Source organism: Thalassophryne amazonica, chromosome 22 (assembly GCF_902500255.1).
Source record: "Thalassophryne amazonica chromosome 22, fThaAma1.1, whole genome shotgun sequence".
In the NCBI taxonomy this organism is placed as follows: Eukaryota; Metazoa; Chordata; class Actinopteri; order Batrachoidiformes; family Batrachoididae; genus Thalassophryne; species Thalassophryne amazonica.
In genome coordinates this window covers 777,650-801,996 of record NC_047124.1, presented here as the reverse complement: position 1 = coordinate 801,996, position 24,347 = coordinate 777,650, and the positions used below count along the sequence as shown (strand labels likewise).

Below are 24,347 nucleotides of genomic sequence, written 5' to 3'. Positions count from 1 at the left end.
AGAACAAGCTGAAATTTTAAGAACAGGTCTGTAGAAAATCCTAAACCCAAAATGGTAACACTCAGATTTAGAAAAAGCCACAAGTGTGTGTTTGGGAGGAGGGGGTATAAACATACAGTGAGGAAAATAAGTATTTGAACACCCTGCGGTTTTGCAAGTTCTCCCACTTAGAAATCATCATTTTCATCTTAGGTTCATGTCCACTGCGAGAGACATAATCTAAAAAAAAAAAAAATCTGGAAATCACAATGTATGATTTTTTTTTAATAATTTATTTGTATGTTACTGCTGCAAATAAATATTTGAACACCTGTGAAAATCAGTGTTATTTGGTACAGTAGCCTTTGTTTGCAATTACAGAGGTCAGACGTTTCCTGTAGTTCTTCACCAGGTTTTCACACAGTGCAGCAGGGATTTTGGTCCACTCCTCCATACAGATCTTCTCTAGATCTTTCAGGTTTGGAGTTTCAGCTCCCTCCAAAGATTTTCTATTGAGTTCAGGTCTGGAGACTGGCCAGGCCACTCCAGGACCTTGAAATGCTTCTTACGGAGCCCCTCTTAGTTGGCCTGGCTGTGTGTTTGGGGTCACTGTCATGCTGAAGACCCAGCCATGACCCAGCTTCAATGCTCTTACTGAGGGAAGGAGGTTGTTTGCCAGAATCTCTCAATACATGACCCCATCCATCCTCCCTTAAATACGGTGCAGTCGTCCTGTCCCCTTTGCAGAAGAGCACCCCTAGAGTATGATGTTTCCACCTCCATGCTTCACGGTTGGGATGGTTTTCTTGGGGATGTTCTCATCCTCTAAACATGGTAAGTGGAGTTGATTCCAAAAAGCTCTATTCTGGTCTCATCTGACCACGACCTTCTCCCATGCCTCCTCTGGATCATCCAGATGGTCACTGGTGAACTTCAAACGGGCCTGGACATGTGCTGGCTTGAGCAGGGGGACCTTGCTGCCCTGCAGGATTTTAAACCATGACAGCATCATGTGTTACTAATGTAATCTTTGTGACTGTGGTCCCAGCTCTCTTCAGGTCATTGACCAGGTCCTCCTGTGTAGTTCTGAGCTTTCTCAGAATCATCCTTACCCCACAAAGTGAGATCTTGCATGGAATCCCAGACCGAGGGAGATTGAGAGTCATCTTGTGTTTCTTCCACTTTCTAATAAATAATCATAACAGATGTTGTCTTCTACCAAGCTGCTTGCCTGTTGTCCTGTAGTCCATCCCAGCCTTGTGCAGGTCTACAGCTTTGTCCCTGGTGTCCTTAGACAGCTCTTTGGTCTTGGCTATGGTGGACAGGTTGGAGTGTGATTGATTGTGTGAACAGGTGTCTCTTATACAGGCAACAAGTTCAAACAGGTGCAATTAATACAGGTAAAGAGTGCAGAATAAGAGGGCTTCTTAAAGAAAAATTAACAGGTCTGTGAGAGACAGAATTCTTGCTGGTTGGTAGGTGGTCAAATACTTATTTGCAGCAGTAACATACAAATAAATTATTTTTTAAAAAAATCATACATTGTGATTTCTGGATTTTTTTTTTTTTTTTTAAGATTGTCTCTCACAGTGGACATGCACCTAAGATGAAAATTTCAGATCCCTCCATGATTTCTAAGTGGGAGAACCTGCAAAACCACAGTGTGTTCAAATACTGATTTTCCTCTGGTTTATCTAGTTCACGGTATAAATTTGGCTGATGGTAGAGATTTAGCCTCCACTGATCAATCACGGTAGTGTTTGTCGATGACATCATGGTATCTTCCTCAGTGACTCTGAACGACTGGAAAATGCTGTCTGCAGATTAAAACCTCTCCTTGTAAGAGTGTAAAATTAAACGCTATTTTAACTGGAGTTGGCCGACTGAACTTGGTCACGTAAAAGTCACATGACAAAATTAAGCAATTGTCCCATTAAATTCAGACTCAGTCTGTTTTAAAAGTGCACACTGAGCTTTATACGAGTTTTTAAATTACGTTAATAGGCCTACTACAACCCCTGGCAATACTTATGGAATCACCGGCCTCGGAGGATGTTCATTCAGTTGTTTAATTTTGCAGAAAAAAACGCAGATCACAGACATGACACAAAACTAAAGTCATTTCAAATGCTTTAAGAAACACTATAAGAAATCAAGAAAAAAAAATTGTGGTAGTCAGTAATGGTTACTTTTTTAGACCAAGCAGAGGGGAAAAAATATGGAATCACTCAATTCTGAGGAATAAATTATGGAATCACCCTGTAAATTTTCATCCCCAAAACTAACACCTGCATCATATCAGATCTGCTCGTTAGTCTGCATCTAAAAAGGAGTGAGCACACCTTGGAGAGCTGTTGCACCAAGTGGACTGACATGAATCATGGCTCCAACACGAGAGAGGATTATCAAACTCTTAAGAGGGTAAATCATCACGCAATGTTGCAAAAGATGTTGGTTGTTCACAGTCAGCTGTGTCTAAACTCTGGACCAAATACAAACATGGGAAGGTTGTTAAAGGCAAACATACTGGTAGACCAAGGAAGACATCAAAACGTCAAGACAGAAAACTTAAAGCAATATGTCTCAAAAATCGAAAATGCACAACAAAACAAATGAGGAACGAATGGGAGGAAACTGGAGTCAACGTCTATGACCGAACTGTAAGAAACCGCCTAAAGGAAATGGGATTTACATACAGAAAAATTTAAAAGGAAGGCACCATTAACACCTAAACAGAAAAAAAAACAAGGTTACAATGGGCTAAGGAAAAGCAATCGTGGACTGTGGATGACTGGATGAAAGTCATATTCAGTGATGAATCTTGAATCTGCATTGGGCAAGGTGATGATGCTGGAACTTTTGTTTGGTGCCGTTCCAATGAGATTTATAAAGATGACTGCCTGAAGAGAACATGTAAATTTCTGCAGTCATTGATGATATGGGGCTGCATGTCAGGTAGAGGCAGTGGGGAGATGGCTGTCATTACATCATCAATAAATGCACAAGTTTACGTTGATATTTTGGACACTTTTCTTATCCCATCAATTGAAAGGATGTTTGGGGATGATGAAATCATTTTTCAAGATGATAATGCATCTTGCCATAGAGCAAAAACTGTGAAAACATTCCTTGCACAAAGACACAAAGGGTCAATGTCATGGCCTGCAAATAGTCCAGATCTTAATCAAATTGAAAATCTTTGGTGGAAGTTGAAGAAAATGGTCCATGACAAGGCTCCAACCTGCAAAGCTGATCTGGCAACAGCAATCAGAGAAAGTTGGAGCCAGATTGATGAAGAGTACTGTTTGTCACTCATTAAGTCCATGCCTCAGAGACTGCAAGCTGTTATAAAAGCCAGAGGTGGTGCAACAAAATACTTGTGATGTGTTGGAGCATTCTTTTGTTTTTCATGATTCCATTTTTCCTCAGAATTGAGTGATTCCATATTTTTTTCCCTCTGCTTGGTCTAAAAAAGTAACCGTTACTGACTGCCACAATTATTTTTCCTGATTTCTTATAGTGTTTCTTAAAGCCAGAAAGTTGCCATTTGAAATGACTTTAGTTTTGTGTCATGTCTGTGATCTGCTTTTTTTCTACAAAATTAAACAACTGAATGAACATCCTCCGAGGACGGTGATTCCATCATTTTTGCCAGGGGTCGTATAACCTAAATTATGATTAATAATTTCCGCAATTTTTTTTGTGAATTTTATGGTCATATTTGGTGCACATATTTGCAGAAAGCTGCAGTAAACGGTCTCACATTTCCTCATTCAGCTGAGCTGAGAGCTCCGTCTCGGGGCAGGAGAGCAGAGAAATAAAACCCACGCCTCCTGCTCTATCATTGGTGGACCCCCCCCGACATGAGCCACTCAGGATCATCAACCCATGTGGTGGCATCTCTGAGGTCTTTCTGCAGCAAACATCATCAAAAGCAGACTAACAATGGTTCCTGCTGGACAGAAGCAGGAATGGCGAAATGAGATGATTCCAGTGCACAAAAATACATGTCTAACAGGCCAGAGAATGGGCTGCTCATTATAGCCTTTACACTTACATTATATCGTGATATATACAGTTACCGTGAAGGGATTCAATTTGTATTGTGATATGAATTTTAAGGCATATCACCCAGCCCTAGTGTGACTTAAGCCTCAGTCCCACCGAATAATAAAGGCCAAAGAAGGAGCCACGCATGGGTGTGGGGTGATTATTTCAAGAATGACGTTTTCATCTTAACACGTATCCACTATGAAGGTGCCACTGTGTGCCTCTCTGTACCCCGCATGTGCCGCGTAGCAGCCTCTAGTGAGCCATGACCACCTGTCATTACAGTCTTGAATGGCTCGCATCAGCCACACTAAGCCACGTAGTGCCATGATAGCGCCATGATAACGCCATGTTGGCGCACGTTTAGGCATGAGTTTGGTCCAAACCTCCAGCCCTCCCACACCTGGTCCCTTCAAAGTGTGAGTTTTCAATTCACAGATTCACAGCAGCATTTAAAGATGTCCCTTTTTTTTTAACGCAGTCCAAAAATAGATACTCCATCACAGTTCCACAGTTGTGCGCTGTGCGCCAGGCTGCTGTCCACTTGTAATGCACCAGACCAGCTAGACCCGAACCACGGGTTCCTGGAGAGCCGCCTCTGTGCTCCTCGCTGGCTCCGCGGCTCTCTGGCTTTTTTTTTTTTTTTTTTTGCGGCTTTAAACACACAAAACTTTGTCCGTTTATTTCTGCAAAATCGCTCTTTTGCACGCGCGCTGCTGTTGTCCTTTCATGGACAGCCGCCTCTCTGCTCTTTCTGGCTTCCGTTCCATCCGTGGCTTGCTGGCTTTATTTTTTCCCTGGCTTTAAACAATCATTTTTACAACGTGAATCCATTTTTGACTTTGTGTTCGTCTGTTTATTTCTGCAAAAGCGCTCTTTTGCCCGCAGTGCCGTTCTGCATACAGAATGAGGTGGCCGTTTTATTATATACACCTGTGGATCATTTTCAATATATATATTTCTTTTTCTTCCGCAGCTTACAAGTCACGATGATACAACTTTTAACTTTGTGTTGTGTTATGTCTTCAAAATCGCTCTTTTGCACGCTCTCCACCTGTGTTGCCGCACAGCTCTAGCTGCTCCACTGGAGTTATCTTCCATGGCTTTAAACACACATCCACTTTCACGCAGTCACCCAAATTTTGTGTTCGTCCAATATTGACTGAAATATCATTCTTTTGTGAGCTGGCGTTCTGCCTAAATGCTCGTTTGAAGCGTGATGATGAGTCACTGCCTCAGTGCGCGCACACAGCGGAGCTCATGTGATACATTTATTCCAGAAGTGATTACAGGTATTTTCGGCATCCAAGGTTTGACAGAAAATGATTAATCCGCTACAAAATAATTATTTTATATAGAGTCCAGCGCACAGAGCAGGTGGAATTTGGTGTGCAAAGAGGAGAACCGCTCCAAAAATAGCCTCTCAGGTCCTGCCTCAGTGCGCACACACAGTGATCCATTAACAAGATATTAAATCAACATACAGACATACTTTTATAGCAAGGAACTGTTTTATCAAGCTATAAAAAACATTAAAAATAATTACCTTACGCTGCTCAAAATACATCCCACATGGAGCAGGAAAGAGGAAAAAAAGTGTCCAGATGAAACAGTCCTCTGTGATGCCAGAAGTGATTAGAAGTGTTTTCACCATCCAAGGTTTGGCAGAAAATGATTAATCCACTACAAAATATAGAGTCCAGCGCACAGAGCAGGTGCAATTGTGTGCGCAAGAGGAGGAGCCACTCCAAAAATAGCCTCTCAGGTCCTGCAAAGGTGCCAGGCGTACAGATAATGGACTTTTTGCAGACTCGTAAGCACCACGCAAATGCCTCTAAGCCGTCGCAGTAACACAAACTGCGCCACGCTGTTGTTGCTAAATTTTGAACATCTTGAAATTAGCGCCACGCTCAGAGAGGAGCCTCGTTAACTGAAGATAATGCCTCTAAGAGCCACTCTGAGCCACTATACTACCACGATAGCTCACGAAACAAACAAACAAAAAAAAAAACAGGGTGCGTGGCTCCTTCTTCACTCCATGGGACCGAGGCTTTAGGTAATGAAAAATCCTGCAGTCAGTAAGTGATGACAGACTTTCCCAGGAATCAAAAGCACTAAACAAGCTAATAATAAACGAATAAATGCAGATTAATAAAGTACACTAAGAGCTGGTAATAAAGAAAAAAAACGGTGCGACCCATGGTGATCTGAAGAGCTTTTGTCAGTAATTCTACACTAATGAACACATTATGAATGCTGCATTCTATTCATGCTAATAAACGCCCCTAAATCACACACACTAAATTTTAGGCTTTCAGAATAATTTTTAATTATTGATACTGGTGCATTAAAAAAAAAACAGTCTAAAGTATTTTGGTAAAAGATGAAAAAAAAAATATAGAGAGTGAGACATTCTTTGGTATCAATATGAAAAGAAAATCCAAACTATGTACCACAAAAGCCTAACTGAAGGCACAAAGTGTTTGGTAGTACAGTTTGAGTGTAGTATACTGTGAATACTCCCCTGTAACAGAAATAAACTCTGAAATGTCAGCATGATTCATACGGCCTTAAAAGGTTTGACCTTCCTAAAGGCTGCAACAGCAGAATCTCTGTGCCGCTACAAGATGCAGACCTTCAAATTATTCTCCAAACAATAAAATAAACATGCAGAAAGCAACAAATATCTCAGTTCATGCATTAAGTTTTGGGCAGCTTCAATAAATATGTTTGAGGTGACGGCTGCACATCCAGACTGATGCAAACTGAAAAGTCACACTTGGTGACAGCGCTGACACGGAGCCAAAGGGATTATTATTTTTTCTCCATCTGGAGATTGAGATGTTAGTGGTCTTCAGTTTGTGCCATGCTGACCTCTGCAGGACCGATTGGAATCTCCTGAAAAAACTGGTCATCCTTCAGCATGCTCTGGAACAGGACAGAAACGGTTTTTTTGGGGGACCACACAAATATGTTCTGTGGGGGGGATTTATCTCACTGTTAAGTTGTTGATGCCTTCAGAAAATGCTCCAATCTGTCTGACTGTCCCTTCAGAGTCTTCCATCTGCAACAAACAGATGAAAAACCATCAAACTGTTGGACGAAAGACAAGTCCAAGGTTACACCTCAACCTAATCGCACCACCGTTCAAGAAACAACCTTCATGTGATGACATGGTCAGGAATCAGTTTCCCCTCCCTCCCTCCTACCTGCTCCAGGTGATCCATATCATCCTTGTTGATCCGGGCGCTGCAGCTCTGTGGCATCTCCACATTCATGGGGCAGACATATTCTTCACCATCCTCCTGGCGTTTCCGGCGAAGAGTCCCGAATCCACCAAACGAAAGACGTCTTGGCTGAAGGAGAACAAACGCATTTATTCAGGAGCCCAGAAATTCCACCACAAAATCAAATCAAATCCACTTTGTCCCTGCTGGGAAATCTTTCTGCAGAGAAACGAGGGATGACACACACAGACAGACACAGCAAATAAAAACAGATTAAAACTGAAATCATAAAACCTGCCTTCAATGTAGTGTGACAGACATAAGAGCTTACGACGCCTCCTCCTATTTGTTTAATTGTAAAGGGACCATGTACAATAAAAAAAACAAATGTTTTCATTTGATGCATCGTACCAGAGTTATCTTAAAGCTAATTTACACCTGCAGTCCCTTAGCAGGTCACAATTAAAACATAAGGAACAAAAACATTATCTCAAAGTTCACCCACACCGACGTATTTAACATGACGTTCTGATACCATTGGTTACAGAGTTGAGTGTCCGAGTACATTTTTGAGTTTGTTCTTGAAGCTTCCAGTAGAATCAGAGTTCCTAATGCTGTCAGGGAGAGCGTTGGTTCCACTGAGTCGAGACTTTTACAGAGAAAGCTGACTGACCAAAACACACAGAACAGGCTCTTACTGAAGATATTCTGGTAGAGTTTATGGACTGCTCCGGACAAATAATCCCCTCCCTCCCAACTTTTCTGATAAAACCGATGATTAAGCTGTGCACGTATCATTCATCACAGAACCTACTGTGGACAAACTGTACGCATATCTAATTACTAATTCCCATTTAAGTCAAAATGGGAGCCTTGCTACTGTCAAGACATGAAGTTTGTAAAATGTGTAAAAAAAAAAAAAAAAAAAAATTATAATTTTACTTGGGCTGAAGAGGATTAATAAACTGATGTCATGGGGAAGGAGCCGAGCCATTTAAATCTTAAAAGTAAGACACATTAGAAAACAGTTTAAATTCTCAAAGCTCAGCAGATGACGCTTTTCTACAAATCCTGCAGTGGTTTGTTTCTTCAGAGATTCCAGTGGTTTCATGCCCATTTGTCCAGCTTGTCTCCAACATGTGATACAATATGACAAATGAGAAAGGATCATGTATCAGAATATATCTGATGTAGCTGACAACCTTAGTTCTTGTAGCAGAGTAGCATTAACAGGGCTAGGCGTGTTAGCATGACATCAGCTATGTTTGCTCGCTCATAAAACTCATCTTTCCATTTGAAGGGAAATCATAGAATTTGGCAAAATACTATTTATCTAGAAATCAAAATTAGTACATTTACCTTTTACTTGACATAATGTATTTACCAAAGATGTGGCTGAAATTTGCTGAAAATGAATGACAAGTTCCAAAACACCAAAACAAAAGTTTGTGGGTGTCTTCTAGTCAGGGGTCCTGAGCCTGTGTACTTTGGGGTGGGGCCAAGTCAACAACGGAAAATGTGATCTGTATGCCATAAAAATATCATAGAAGTAACAAACCATTTGATTGGATGAAGTAATGGATGGCAAAATATATATATTTTCCTTTTTTTGTAAGTTGACATCAAAGTTTAAAGTGGGCTTACGGGTGCACTTACTCTACACGTTGAAACGACAGAGACCACAAAAGCTGCGGTTTGTCACTTCTGCTTTCACTCCTGACTCTCCCATCATAATTAAAGGTTTTTGCAATGCGCATGCCGATTACATTTCAATCATGGATCAAATAGAGGAATGTTTGGCAGAGAAGTCCGCAAATATGAGCAACTTTACAACAGAGTCAAAAAACTACAGACGCTCAAATGACCTGCAGTACATGGAAATTGCACGCAACGCTGGTATGGAGGTTGATGATTGCGTAAGAAGTGGAGCTCATTGAGGGACAAATTAGTCCAGAAGAAAAAAAAAAAAGGGGGGGGTTTACCAAAAACAACCAGAACCAGTGACGGTGCAGGCGGAAAGAAACTTCTGCCTTGTTCGCTATGTCATGCCCCCTAGTATTCTGGCGGTAAGTTGCATTGACACCCACTAACATGACAGAGAACTTTGAAAGGGTCATGTCCATGTCAACATCATTGCGTATCAACAGCCCTGCGGCATTGCTGAAGCATAAATCAGGATTTACGGTCTCAAAGTATTTGCAAAATGTCCTTGCACACATTGTGGTTGTCATTTGGTGGTCGGGCTGTTACCTTGACCTTGGCAGTGGCAGTAAGGACGGTGTAGTCAGGATTTTCCAGACAGTCCTGTTTGAGGCGCTGGGCCTCAGTGCCAATAAGCAGGTGGAAGTGTGTGGCCAAGTGGCGTCTCAACAGGGTTTTACTTGGAGGGATGTTGAGCAGAAGGGCAAATGACTCGACATTGAAGCGAGGTTCCAACACCTTCAGAACAGAGTTGAGAAAAGGGAATGTATAATTAAACTACAGGACCACGGTCAGAGCACCAACCTCCCACCAACACTAGTTTCCAGTTCCACACATTTTTGCCTTGTAAATATTTTCAAGCTCAAAGTCCTGTTAGAACAGACTTTTCATAAGCTAAATTACATGTGATCAAAAGTCAGGAGGATGTATTTAGGTCATGCACTTCAATTGTTTTTGTGGTGTTGTCAGGTTTTGTTTCCCCCCCCCAACCTCTTTGGTTTCTGATTTGTTATTCAGATAATTTTCGCAGAACATTGGTCATCTCTGCTGTGCACAGTTTGTCACTGCTTATTGGCACTTCATTTCTGACTAATAAAATTGGAACCTTTGTCCAATTTTGGTGTTGTAGGTAAATGGATAATAGAAAAATGAGTGATTGAGACCCTTTTGATTGCGATGTAATGAAAGATGTACACCAAATGGGCTTTTTAATATTAAAGTCAAATGTCCACACAATCCAGATCAGATCCAGATGAGTCATGAGAGTCTCATCACTGACAACGATTCGATGCACACCTCGATTCACTACCAGCAGTACGATACTGACGGTAAGGTTCACCCCTGTTCCCGATTTGATATGCATCTGATGGCAATTCAATTCCTCACAATGAGATTTGGTGCGATATGATTAATGATAGGTATTGATAAGATTTGAGCAAAATCAATTCCCTTATGGATACCTCTTGTGAATTTTCTATGTACTAAAAGTAGGCTTTACAGGTTTTCTATGTCTAATATTTTATAGTCTTAAAGTAAATAAATATGAAATTGGTCACTGGATCGATTTTTTTTACATAAATAAAAATTAATAAAATCTGTAATTTCTGTTTAAAGCATTTCCTTTCAGACATTTATGACACAAATGTAACTCCATAAACTCTGAGCTGAGCTCTTACAGCCGGCTGCGCTGCACGTCAGGATGTAATTCATAAAAAAAAAAAAAAGCAGGAAGTCTCATTTTGTGGACAAAAAACCCGGTTTTGGTTGGCTGTAGTTTGTATTATACCGTTTGGAAAGAGGTGTCATTTGATTTAAAACGGTGGTTGATTTCAGTCTGAAATCTGCGTGGCTCTTTGGAGCTGTGCACTTAGTGCCACAAAATAATAATAATTATGATTATTTCCTTCACCTGATGGACAACTTCAGGCTGAACTCCTCACACGGTGCTCACACCAGAGAACCAGAACCATCGCGTAAAACTCTGGTGTGGAACAGAGGACGGTTCTCATTTCTTGCCCGCAACAAGAGTCCCAGTTGGTGACTTTAATCCACACAAAGCTGACTCATGATTGACATCTTTAAATGGCTTTGAGAAGGGTTCATGAAGACCTGCTGCTGGAAGCGATGCAGAGAACCAGCAAACAGCGGGTTGAAGTGCTGCTTCGTTGCTTCAGCAACCCCACTGCAGTCTGCAATCAACATAGAGAAATGCTAATTTCCCGATTAACACCCTCAAAAACAACGGCCACTCCGTTGTCCCAAACTGCAGGGTCGATAAGGACATCATTAAGCAACAAGGCTTCCGATGTCCTAGAAATGTGCTTTCTAGCTTCCGTCTATGGTGCATTCAATGTGCATCGGGGAAAGAGGAAAAAAATCAACGCAAGCAGGCAGCGAGTGATGCAACATGATTCAACCCATCAAATGAACTGATGCACTTGGATCGCACGTCTGTATCTAGATACCGATTCGTATCGATTAATCTCCACCTGCCTAATCCAGATGAAACTGTCAGGTGACAGTGAGTGTCAGTCTGCACCTCAATTTCAAATATGAGAGTGACTGAAGCACGTTTGATTAAGATATAATGTAAAATATACATTAAATGGGGTTTTCAGTGTTCCATTTAAATGGCCACAAAAACTGGAATCTGGATCAGACTGTTGGTTGATAAAGGATACCATCCTACATGACTCAAATAGGGATTTTTCCCATTTTTCTTGATTTTTTCCTGACTTTGACCTTTGACCTTGAAAATTGAATTAGTTCTTGTCTATCAGGATATGAATCCTCTGTAAAAAATAAATAATTCTAACAACATATGAAGAATTGTGGGTTCCAGGCTGTTCAAAAACAGACGAGTGAAAACATAACCTGCAGCCAACATCTTGCTGGCGTAGGACTGAAACATGTTTGAGGAACTCTGTGTCTTCTTTTCATTTTGTCACCATTATGAGGTTCCAGAGTCTGAAGCCTCTCACCATCAGCCCCCCATGCACGCCGCTGCCCCTCAGGTTGGGCGCGTATTCTGCCAGATCCACGGAGCGGAGCCACTCCATCACTCTGTGATTGGTCCACTGCGACACTGCTGCTGGTGTCATGTTGTTCTGGACACAAACTGAGAATTAAAATCCAGAGATGGCGGGGAAAGAAAGAAAAAAAAAAAAAAAACTTGTTACGGTCGCATGTGATAAATTGGGGAAATAATGACATCACTACAAAGTTTGAATGTGGTGAACTAGAGAGGAAGTGCTTTTTATTTTCAAAGAAATCTGGGTCATATGAGTTTTCTTGTGTTAACTTTTTCTTGTCAGAATCAGATAACATGCAGAGGATGTGAATGTTTTAAATAGGACAGCAGATTAAACATAAACACTGTTTTCATACATGGACACATGCTCACAGCCCCACTTATCCCAGTAGTGCATTACACACACACACTGCTACAAGACAATATTCTGTGCATACTACATTTTTGTTGAAACATGGGTGCATATATTCAAACCAAAGATTCTGCACGTGAGAAGACTTGAAACTGAAATTGTTTACATTGGGAGGATTTCACATTATTAGTGTCATATCAATTAAACAAAATCAGAACTACAGTAGACACGTGGGTGAGCCATTTTAAACAGTTTTCTTCAATTTCAAATTATTTTCATTTATATAGCGCCAAATCACAACAGAGGTGCCTCAAGATGCTTCACACAAGTAAGGTCTAACTTTACTAACCCCCAGAGCAGTAGTAAGGGAAAAACTCCCTCTGAGGAAGAAACCTCAAGCAGATTAGACTCAGAGGGGTGACCCTCTGCTTGGGCCATGATACAGACACAAATTACAGAACAATTCACAAAACGAATATACAAGAAATGCTATTGGCGCACAGGACAGGAGGGTCTCCAGTACAAATACCACACCCATCTCTGGATGGAGCTGCACCTTAAACAGAGAAAAAACAGAATCAGGCATCAGAAAGACAAAAAATACAATATAATTTGTCAGCATTAAACAACAAGAAAAACAGAGAAATACTAAGGTGATCGCCGGCCACTAGCCCTAAACTTCACTAAAAGACCCAGAATTTAGGTAAAGTTGAGGCCGCGGCACGCTCCAATTACTAATAAAATGAATTTAAAAGAGTAAAAAGCATAGAAACATACTATACCAGTATGCTGCATATCCCTCTATGATTTTTATGGACACGTCTACAGAAGCAGGCCACAGTCTCAACTTGTTGAATTTCCCTCCCTGGCAGATAAACTGCACTATCACCATAGTGGATTTTCTGCACTAATTTCCCGCTAAGCTAATGGATTCCACATCCACATCCAGGTCTCTAATCACCTGCTTCGTGGCCTGCTGTAAATTCCGAATGTTACCCTCCCTGTAGAGCTCTAACTGTTCGCAGACAAGATGGCGGCACCTTCCCCAGTAGGGTGGAGGTCGTCCGGCATCAGCAAGCCACGGCGGACCCAGAACAAAGGCCAGTTATCAATAAAGCTAAAGCGTAAAATGTAAATAAAAACAGAATACAATGATTTGCAAATCCTCTTCAACCTATATTCAGTTGAATACACCACAAAGACAAGATATTTAATGTTCAAACTGATAAACTTTATTGTTTTTGTGCAAATATTTGCTCATTTTGAAATGGATGCCTGCAACACATTTCAAAAAAGTTGGGACAGGGCAACAAAAGACTTGGAAAGTTGATGAATGCTCAAAGAACACCTAATTGGAAACAGGTGAGTGTCATGATTGGGTTTAAAAGGAGCATCCCCAAAAGGCTCAGCCGTTCACAAGCAAAGATGGACTGAGGATCACCACTTTGTGAACAACTGCGTGAAAAAAATAGTCCAACAGTTTAAGAACAATGTTTCTCAATGTTCAGTTGCAAGGAATTTAGGGATTCCATCATCTATAGTCCATAATAAGAGTCAGAGAATCTGGAGAACTTTCTCCACATAAGCGGCAAGACTGAAAACCAACACTGAATGCCCATGACCTTCGACCCCTCAGATGGCACTGCATTAAAAACAGACATCATTGTGTAAAGCAGGGGTGGCCAAGTTTGGTCCTCGAGAGCCACCTTCCTGACACTCTTGTTGTCTCCCTGCTCCAACACACCGGAATCCAATGAAAGACTCGTTAGCAGACTTTTAATGAGCCTTTCATTGGATTCAGGTGTGTTGGAGCAGGGAGACAACTAAGAGTGTCACGAAGGTTGATCTCGAGGGCCGAACTTGGCCACCCCTGGTGTAAAGGATCTTATTGCGTGGGGTCAGGAACACTTCAGAAAACGATTGTCAGTTAACACAGTTCGTCGCTACATCTACAAGTGCAAGTTAAAACTCTACCATGCAAAGTGAAAGCCAAACATCAACAACATCCAGAAACACCACCGCCTTCTCTGGGCCCGAACTCATATGAAATGGACAGACACAAAGTGGAAAAGTGTGCTGTGGTCTGATGAGTCCACATTTCAAATTGTTTTTGGAAATCATGGACGTCGTGTCCTCTGGACAAAAGAGGAAACAGACCATCCAGATTGTTACCAGCGCAAAGTTCAAAAGCCAGCATCTGTGATGGTATGGGGGTGTGTTAGTGCCCATGGCATGGACAACTTATACATCTGTGATGGCACCATCAATGCTGAAAGGTACATCCAGGTTTTGGAGCAACACATGCTGCATCCAAGCAACGTCTTTTTCAGGGACGTCCCTGCTTATTTCAGCAAGACAATGCCAAGACACATTCTGCACGTGTTACAACAGCATGGCTTCGTAGTAAAAGAGTGCGGGTACTAGACTGGCCTGCCTGCAGTCCAGACCTGTCGCCCATTGAAAATGTGTGGCACATTATGAAGTGCAAAATACGACAATGGAGACCCCGGACTGTTGAACAACTGAAGTTGTACATCAAGCAAGAATGGGAAAGAATTCCACCTACAAAGCTTCAACAATTAGTGTCCTCAGTTCCCAAATGCTTATTGAGTGTTGTTAGAAGGAAAGGTGATGTAACACAGTGGGAAACATACCACTGTCCCAGCTTTTTGGAAATGTGTTGCAGGCATCCATTTCAAAATGAGCAAATATTTGCACAAAAACAAAGTTTATCAGTTTGAACATTAAATATCTTGTCTTTGTGGTGTATTCAATTGAATATAGGTTGAAGAGGATTTGAAAATCATTGTATTCTTTTTTTTATTTACATTTTACACAACGTCCCAACTTCACTGGAATTGGGGTTGTAGGACTTATGGTTTGTACATGTTGCCTCTCTGCATTATCTTTCGAAAATACCAAATCTCAATCCGATATAAATCCAAATATCATCCCGGCAGTGCAGCACTGAACTGAACAATGGTAGTCTTAGCTTTACCTGGCACTCAGTGCTTTTTTAGTTCTTGTTTTTAAGAACTGCTTGTTCGTTTTATTGCATGCCCTTCTGTCTACTCCTACTGTTCTATGCTGCGATGTGACACTGAAATTTCCCCATTGAGGGATGAATAAAGGCTTTTCTTATCTAATCTAATATCTTTCCATTGTTTTGCCGACAATGTCCAATTTACCTGCCACTAAGGTCGTCAGGCAGTGACCCAGTGCAGCCATTATTGGATTGTGGGAGTGAGGTCAAATCTTGGATGAGTGCTAACCTATTAAATCTTAATTAATTCAAGACGGAGGTTATCCTGTTTGGGGGAGCACTTCCACAGCCTGCTCTGCTGATGTCATGGGTCCCTGGGGTCCAACATTCACTCCTGTGTGAGGAACCTTGGGGTGATTTTTGACAACCATTTTAAATTTGATAAGCAGATCGGTGCTGTTGTTAGAACAAATTTCTTCCAACTCTGTCTCCTGGCGAAGTCCAAGCCATAGTTCTCTGGGATTGACCTTGAGAAGATTATCCACGCCTTTGACACAAGTAGACTAGATTATTCGACTGTTTGTTGGCTTGGATCAGACCTCTCTAAACCGTTTCCAGCTTATTGAGAACGCTTCTCCTCATCTTCTTTCGGGAAAGAAGTAGTCTGACCACATCACGCCGGTCTTGGCTACTCTTCACTGGCTTCCGGTCCATTACCGGGTTGATTTTAAACTTCTTTTAATTGTCTTTAAAGCCCTCGATGGCCTGACCCCAGTGTATCTTTCGGAGCTTCTTTTTCCCTACACCCCAATCAGAGCCTTAAGGTCTTCTGACCAACTGTTGCTGGAGGCACCTAAAACCAGAATAAAGATGAGAGGTGACAGAACCTTTGCAGCGGCTGCCCCCCGGCTATGGAATATTCTCCCCTTTAATATTAGATCATCCCTGTCCCTGGAGACATTTAAAGCCTCTTTATAAACCTACTTTTTTTCTCTGGCGTTTCCCAAATGAGCGATTGTATCTCTGTTTCACTTTAGTATTTCTTCTGTTTTTCCTGTTGCTTAATGCTGACAAATTTGACCTTATTCGTAGTCTTTCTGTATCATGGACCAAGCAGAGGGTCACCCCTCTGAGTCTGGTCTGCTTGAGGTTTCTTCCTCAGAGGGAGTTTTTCTTACCACTGTTGTCTGTGTTCTTGCTCTAGAGGTTGGTAAGGTTAGACCTTACTTATGTGTTGCACCTGAGGCAGCTTTGTTGTGATTTGGCGCTATGTAAATAAAATCAATTAAATTAAATTATTTACTACTATTTTTACTCTTTATTTTACTTTGTCTTTTATCAGTTTTATTGCCCGCTGTAATTTCAGTGTTATTTTTAATTCATTTATTTACGATTGGGGTTAACTTGGTGCCCATTTTTTAATTACATACAGCACTTTGGTCGACGACTGTTGTTTTAAATGTGCTTTAGAAATGAAGGTTGAGCTGGAAAGCAGTTTTTAGGTTTTCACCATTTTTCAGTCAATTATCCAAACCTCAATGAATGTGTGTTTTTATTGTACTATCATATCAGCCGGCCAGCTGATAAAGTATACACTGTGCCGCACCCCATGAGACGTGGCTGACCGATCCAAATGTTTGTATGTAATTATCAGCATGTTATGAGAGCCGGCCCCACGTGTTGGTGGCAAGCAGCAGCTGCTGACCGTTGTGTACTTGCAACTCACAGCCATGCAGAATATCACCTCACAACACGCTGGTGGGCTCTCTTCACATGTTAAATAAAACAACTCATCACCTTTGCAATGTGGTCACCAGCACCTCAATGCGTGCTCGACAGCTGGACATGTGGAGCCGGCTGACGTGTTCATGATTGAGTACATGGCTTCATTCATGTCAGTAAATTACCTCCTTGTTTACGTCCATGGCCATGGATCATGTACTTTAAGGAACAGGAGGAGGTTAATTCTTGTATTGTCCACACTTTATAACAGGAATAAAATATTAAACATTGCTTTTTTTATGTGTGTGTGTGTGTGAGAGAACAGAATCATTACCAGTAACATGATTGTCTTACATTTAAATAGTACATTCATTGTTCTTATAATGTACTGTGCCCTCATTATTTAGTCCTTACACATTTTCATTGATTAATATACATTTATCCAGCATGTGATTGCTTCCACTGCTGTATGAGTGCAATATGGTATCACACCTCTCACGTGCTCGCACTGTGTTCATGTGCGCGCACACGAGTGTGCATGAAGCAGTTGCTGCAGGATCATTCACACCTGTCTGACTGTCTGTCCCTCGCGACAGCGGCTGGAATTTTTTGCAGTTGCCAATTTGTTTTTTTTTCCCTCCCTTTTGTGGCCGTTTTCTGCTTCTATCGCCCAACTTTGTGTTATGTGTAAAGGGGCTCTAAAACCGTTGGATTGATGCAGTCGTCGCAGTAGTGTAGGTCTCTCGAGACTCATACCTTGTCTGACGGCCGTCGTCTGAGGCAGTTTGGCTCGTATGAGTTGAGGCGCAGGACCTGAATGGCTCTCTTGATGCTCAGGTGATGAAGAACACTCCCCACTTTCAGAGACAGCAGGTCGTCCTGGCAAACAGCAGATTAAATGTTCATCAGGCGGGTCACTTCAACCAGTCTGAGGGGATATTGATGGCGGATCGCTTACCACCGTCATGTAGTGCAGCATGCGACCATCAACACAGGCCTCATCAAAGTTACTTTTGTACTGCGGGAGACCAATGTCATCCAACCACCCTGAAAAAAATGTTTGAGTTCCAAAATCAACCGCAGGCGTCACGTTTTGTCCGGCGCTCAGGTGATGTCACACTTACTGGTCACCCAGTTGTGGTCCAGTTTGCCTTTGAGCTCATCGTCCTCTGACCCGAGAGCCTGCAGAGCGAGCTGCAGCTTCTTCTGATGGAAAGGATGCTTCATGCCCAACTCCTGCAGACATCAACAGAAACACACGACACAGTAAACATCCAGCAGAAGGATTTCAAAGAGAGACATTCCTTCTGATTCCACAGTGACCTTCTCCAGATCGTGCTGCGACGCCTGCAGCAGCATTTGTCCCGATGTGATCCAGCTCTGGCCTTGGACCATGTACAGCCCCAGGCCCTGCTCATGCATCCAACCACAAACGTCCTCTTTACTCCACCGCGAGAAAGGAACATTGGTACAGCTGACGGAGAACAAACAGTTAACGATAAACATTTATCTGGAAAGGGAACTTTGGGGTTCCACCCCCCCCCCCGGAGTCCTCGCAGCCCCATCCCAGACAAGCAGGTGAAGATGAGTGAGTGAAACATTTCATCTTTGAGGAATATGTATGAAGACAACTGTACATGACGAGGAGCTACTCGCAATGAATGAGTTTTTGTTTTTTTGACACCTACTTGTGATTTAACTCGTGCGACCACCCGAGGCGTGGGCCAGCTGTAGCTCTAACTCCGCCCCTCTTGAACCCCATTTCCGCTGCATCATCCAGGTTAAAGGAGGTGGAGTGACTCCTCTTTAGCCTGCAGGAGTGAAAATCATCAGAATTTTCAGACCCTCATTACAGAGCGTGGACACTTGAGGCGTTCCAGAGCGGTATTATGTCGAGGAAGGTCAGAGTGCAACAGCACCAACACGATCTGCACATCCAGGCTGGACAAAGTGCAAATACTTCACACGCTGCCAATACAGAAAGTCCCAACTCCCACTGTTGTGCAAATAGCTGCTTTAGTGTGTGAAATTCTGCACAAAACTCAGAATACTGAATCAATTCATGCTAAGTTTAAAGGCTCTCTGTGTTGGTAACGTCAAATGGCTCATAAATTGATTCTGATTTATTCTTTGTATGCAGACATCAGAAGCTGGGTTTCTGTCACTGATTTGGGCAACATAGCAAAATGACAACGTTTCCACTGAGTGATGAAACGTCACTGCTGGGGTTTTTTTCCCAGCTCGTGATAACAGTCACAGCAATAGATCAGAAGTCCTGTCAAATATTGGCATTCGTTTAGAATGTCATCTGACCTGGAAGGAACAGTTTCTTTGCCGTTTTGTGGAATAAAGCTTTTTCAGATTGCTTGAAAAACCACTTCGTGTGAGTGTAAAGCTTTTATTTGTGATGAATTTTTTTTTTTTTTTCTCCTCGGGGCAACACAGTGGCTTAGTCGTTAGCACTGTTGCCCCACAGCAAGAAGGTAATGTGATCTATTCCCACCTGTGGCCTTTCTGTGTGGAATTTGCATGTTCTCCCTGTGTTTGTGAACCCCGCCCACAACCTATGACTGCTGGGATAGGCTCCAGCCCCCCGCCACCTGATCTTGGATTAAGCGGTTGAGGATGAGTGTGTGTTTTTTGCTAAATATGTTTGCAGTAAGTTTAATTTTAATTCCCTACATCAAATTGTGAATTTAGAGGGGGATGTAAACCTGCCTAGTCACATGCATCCTGTAACTTCAAATTTTCCTCCATGGCAGGAAAACTGCAACATTCTCAGGTGGTTTTATCAAAATCACAAATATTGTCAGACACAGAACATTAGCATGAAGAAAGTCTCACTTTTCAAAAAGGTTTTAGGATTGTTTTGTCATATAGGCACAGCTGTAGATCTGTTTTACTGGCTTGAAAACAGGAACGTTAACCATATGGACCAACGTAGCTAACCTAGCTGGGTACGGTCATTAGCTAGCCAAGTCAGCTGCTCCATACTGTAAAATTTGTTGCTTAAGGCAGAGTGAGCAAACTTTAAAATGTCACATTTAAGTCACTCGCTGAAAGAATTTAGCGACTGAACACAACAAAGAAACATTAACTTTTCCAATGAAAATTCCAAATCCTGATGCTCCTGTTTCCAGCTGACAGAGAAGTAGAATGACTCCAAATAGTCCATGAGCCAGTCATCAATTTTGACCTAATCGATACCACTTAAGGGGAAAAAAAAAGACAGAATCCAGTCTCAGTGTATCATGGCCTACACAAAAATGTATGATAGCCATCCCAGGGGGTAGCTGTAGCCAAGTAGGGATCAATGAAGAATTACACAGAGGTCAAACTTTAAAAATGCTCCAATCATGTTGAAAACTATATCACATTATTTGTCTGATCATAACAATTCCAAATAGGTATAGTTTGGACTATCTATGATGGAATGTTCTGGAGTTATGGGGTTAAAAACATCAAAAATGGTGACAAAGGTCAGTTTCAGTTTGTACAGAAGTCAAAAGTTAAAGTTGCTCCAATTTCATGAAAAAATTATGCTAATTATTAGTTGAAATAAAAGGATCAATAAATGGAATAGTTTTAACTGTGTTGAATGCTTTGTCTCCAAAGTAAAGGTCAAACAAGGTCAACATCCATTGAATTCTATGACATGTGACATATGTTACCCTGTAACATGATAACTAAGCATGACAGATGGTGCAAACTATTCCTTTTTAGAACCCTATTAACCTGAAATTGACCTTTGCCACCATTTCTGCTGTTTTGACCCCATAACTCCAGAACATTCCATCACAGTCCAAACTATACCTTTTTGGAATTGTTATGATCAGACAAATAATTTGATATAGTTTTCAACATGATTGGAGCATTTTTAAAGTTTGACTTCTGTGTAATTACCTGGCTACAGCTACCACCCTGGGATGGCTATCATACATTTTTGTGTAGGCCATGGTACACTGAGGCTGGATTCTAAGTGTCGTTTCGTCCCCTTAAGTGGTACTGAAAACCTGCTTGGCCCATAGACTAAAACACAACTTGTATACTGCTGATGCTTACCTGCCAAAAAATTTCTTGAAGCCCTTGGACTTATTTTTGGTTGCTGGTGAAGATGGAAGGGTAGATGTCCGTGGTGGAACACCAGCCAGGTCCAAGTGTTCTGTTCCTCTATGTTCCAAGCCAGCTGTGTATATATATATATATATATATATATATATATAAAAAGTTCACATGCAGGTTAACGCAACTTCAAATGTACTAGACAGAACAGCTTCTACCACCGCAAGAAAGTTATCAAAAGTAAATAAGCACAAAAATCACACCAAGTCCACTCATGCAAAGGAAAGAAGTTCTAACAATATCCACTTGGGCCCCTGTAAGCAAACGCTTCAGGTCAGATGTTCTGTCAGGGACAGCTGGTTATTACAGCAACAAGTTATTAGGTTCAAAATTGATACAGAAATGAATCGCGGCTGAATCACTGAAAGCTGGAGACGACTGAGCCAACAGCAAAAATTATGTTTGGAGCAGAATGTTGAGAATAATTCCGTTACAATACACAACAATAATTTCCAGGTCAGCATCAACCTGTTCAGCAAATGGTCTGAAGAAACTAACAGTGCAGAGCAACACAGAATGGCTAAAGACTTAATTTGAAAGGCAGAGGCCCATTTTCACAGTGTTACATCAAAGCAGGTAATGTTTGTTCATCACGTTCTATAATTTATTCATCCCTCACTAAACTATACTCATTTTCTACATCAATTATTCTTTTCTAAAGTATGACCCAAAGAGTTCAGAAAACCTCTGAGGAAACGTAAGAAACCAGAGGGAGATGGTGGGAATTCTTCAGTTAAAAACCTCTTCAACACTGATGCCAAGAAAGCAGGAGAAAAGTTGCCGTTTTGACACCGTGACCCTTTGAGATCCAGAGGAGCTATACGGCAAACTGAGCTGCCACCGCCACACTCCTGAACCTAAAGCTGGTGCACTGGCACTCCAGCTGTGATATTCAAGCACAAGTTAGCAACAAACAAGACATACACTTGTCAAATTGTGACAACACTTTAACTTGACAAATTCCAAGACAAAAATATGGTGCTGGATGGTTCGGAGGCTCACCCAGGTTCGGCGCGCTGGACGTCTGCTTGCTCCCACGCAGCTTGAAGAAGCTGCGGCCAAACGAAGCACGAGCTTTTTTAGTACCAAAGCTCTCCTTGTTTGTGGTGTTTTTCTTAGCTGGTGACAAGGAACTATATCTGATTTCATTTCTGCTCTGTGATGGAAACAGAAATAAATTCAAAATTAAATTCAGTGACTGTCATTTCACCATTCAGCCAGCAGGTGTCAGAGTAGCACTGTCTGGACTCTATATCCTATGACTGGGGGGGTTTGGGGGGTGGGGGTGGGTTACAAGATTATTTCAGTGGATCAAGCAGACCATAGACTCGGCTGGATTTAATATATCAGCTCTGTATCTTCTTACCAGGTTCGTACTGCTAGTTACCGCTGGGTTGTCCTCCTGGGGGTCACCTGAGGAACTACAACAAAAAGAGAAGTTAGAAGTCAGACCATCACAATCAGTTCCTCACTTTATCCAAACATCAGTCATTCAAATACAATACCGACGGAAACACGTCAGGCATCACTGCCCAACGGAAGCAGAGGAACCTCGGACAATAAAAGGGAAAAAGAAAAATTTCACGTCTGATGAATCAAAAATTACACAACAATATGGACTGCTGTCAAGTAAAAAGATTGTGTTAACGTAAAGGTGTAATGTGCAGGATGGCAGGCTGCTAATATCACTGTGTTGATAAAGAGTTCACATTTTCATGATTTAATGATCAGACGTTTCCAAATCTTATTTTAAAATTCCCCGGAGACTGCAGCTTCACGCAGACACACATTAAACATATTTCACTCCTGGTTCAACTTTTTATTATTGTAATTTACACCAGGTATGTGGCTCCTTGTTAATTTTGGTTTTGCAGTTAATTGAAGTATATATAGTGCAGCAGATAACCAAAACAATCGCTCAGTTTGTGATAAAAGCATGAAATTTGGTACACGTATAGCCAAAGGCATACCGAAAAGATTTGGATATGGAGGCATTTTGAATTTTCAACATGGCGCCCATGGCAAGTCAAGTTTGATCTATAGTCAGTGTTTTATTTTGAAATTTGATCAGATTCACTATGGCATGTAACTTCCTGCCCCGTATTCTACACAGGGAAGAACTTGGAGCCTCCTGTAAGACATGCATGAAACATGAGCAGGTAGCTGAGTGGATAATGCTGCGTTCACACCGGGTGCGATCAGACGCTACAAATTCGTGGGGGTCGCGTGGCGAAGGATGCGCCACCATCGCCCAGTGTGTCGCTCTGCTTTTGCTGCGAAAATTCACCCCGGTACGTCATCAAATAGGAGGAGCTTCCATTCCGCTCGCAGGCTCCGGTTGTCAGTCAAGTTAACATGACGGACCTTGATCACACGGAGCGAGTTGTTGTGGAAAGCTGACAAACGTCATGAGACGTTCCCAATTCAGGAAGTATCATTATTTGCTGCGTCTGGATGACGGCCGCTTTCAGCGGTCCTTCCACCTCTGCGGGACCCAGTTTGAGGACCAACTGTCCCGTTCACGCACGCACATGTAAACAATTTAAAAAAAAAAAAGAAGAAACTCTGCTGCCTGCTGTGGGGCTGCTGCTCACTCTTCCCCTCAAAACTCTGTCATAATTGTGTTTAGAAACCAGTCACCATTTGCTTTATTATACATCTGTGTAGTTAATAAGTAAAATAATCTCCATGGACGATTCGCTTGCGCGCACGTAAAATAAAAAGAAACTCTGCTCCCCGCTGCTGCGGGGCTGCTGCTCGCTCCAAAAACTCTGTCATAATTGTGAAATAAAGGACAAAAGAGACATAAGTCCTGCTCACAGGCTGCTACCAGAGACAGGACATGTTCACATCTTCAGTCAAACTCCAGACATCTCCACGTCACTACATATTCAGTCCCTGATTGGTCATCGTGGCGCGACGAGACGAAAAAGTTCAGATTTTTCAACTTGGGGAGGAGGGCAACGCGACGTGATGCGACGCAATATTGCGCCACAAACGCGCCAATCGCTCAAAATCTCTTCATTCGGGTCCATCGCGTCGCACTGCGTGACTTGGCGCCAAAACGCGTCCTTACATAGGGATTACATGGCAACCTGTCGTTGCTGTCGCTCGCGTCGCACCCGGTGTGAACGCAGCATAAGGACTCGTGCTACCTGCCTATACCGGCCTTGGCAGGGG

The 24,347-nt window shown here is 42.0% G+C and overlaps 1 protein-coding gene across 3 annotated transcripts in view; it reads right to left on the bottom strand.

Annotated features, from left to right (window-relative positions):
- Nucleotides 1-6,060: 6,060 nt before the first annotated feature.
- Nucleotides 6,061-24,347, bottom strand: part of ppfibp1a (PPFIA binding protein 1a) — an 82,909-nt gene continuing 64,622 nt past the window's right edge. For all 3 annotated transcript variants that reach the window (XM_034163153.1, XM_034163152.1, XM_034163154.1), the window contains 13 exons: nucleotides 22,534-22,588; nucleotides 22,170-22,323; nucleotides 21,108-21,231; nucleotides 18,734-18,856; nucleotides 18,369-18,519; nucleotides 18,170-18,281; nucleotides 18,004-18,092; nucleotides 17,802-17,924; nucleotides 11,939-12,064; nucleotides 9,507-9,695; nucleotides 7,239-7,385; nucleotides 7,028-7,093; nucleotides 6,061-6,957 (listed from right to left, as the gene is read on the bottom strand). In XM_034163153.1, the coding sequence (XP_034019044.1) occupies nucleotides 6,874-6,957; nucleotides 7,028-7,093; nucleotides 7,239-7,385; nucleotides 9,507-9,695; nucleotides 11,939-12,064; nucleotides 17,802-17,924; nucleotides 18,004-18,092; nucleotides 18,170-18,281; nucleotides 18,369-18,519; nucleotides 18,734-18,856; nucleotides 21,108-21,231; nucleotides 22,170-22,323; nucleotides 22,534-22,588 (1,543 nt within the window). In that variant the 3' untranslated portion in view covers nucleotides 6,061-6,873. The remainder of the gene's footprint in view (nucleotides 6,958-7,027; nucleotides 7,094-7,238; nucleotides 7,386-9,506; nucleotides 9,696-11,938; nucleotides 12,065-17,801; nucleotides 17,925-18,003; nucleotides 18,093-18,169; nucleotides 18,282-18,368; nucleotides 18,520-18,733; nucleotides 18,857-21,107; nucleotides 21,232-22,169; nucleotides 22,324-22,533; nucleotides 22,589-24,347) is intronic.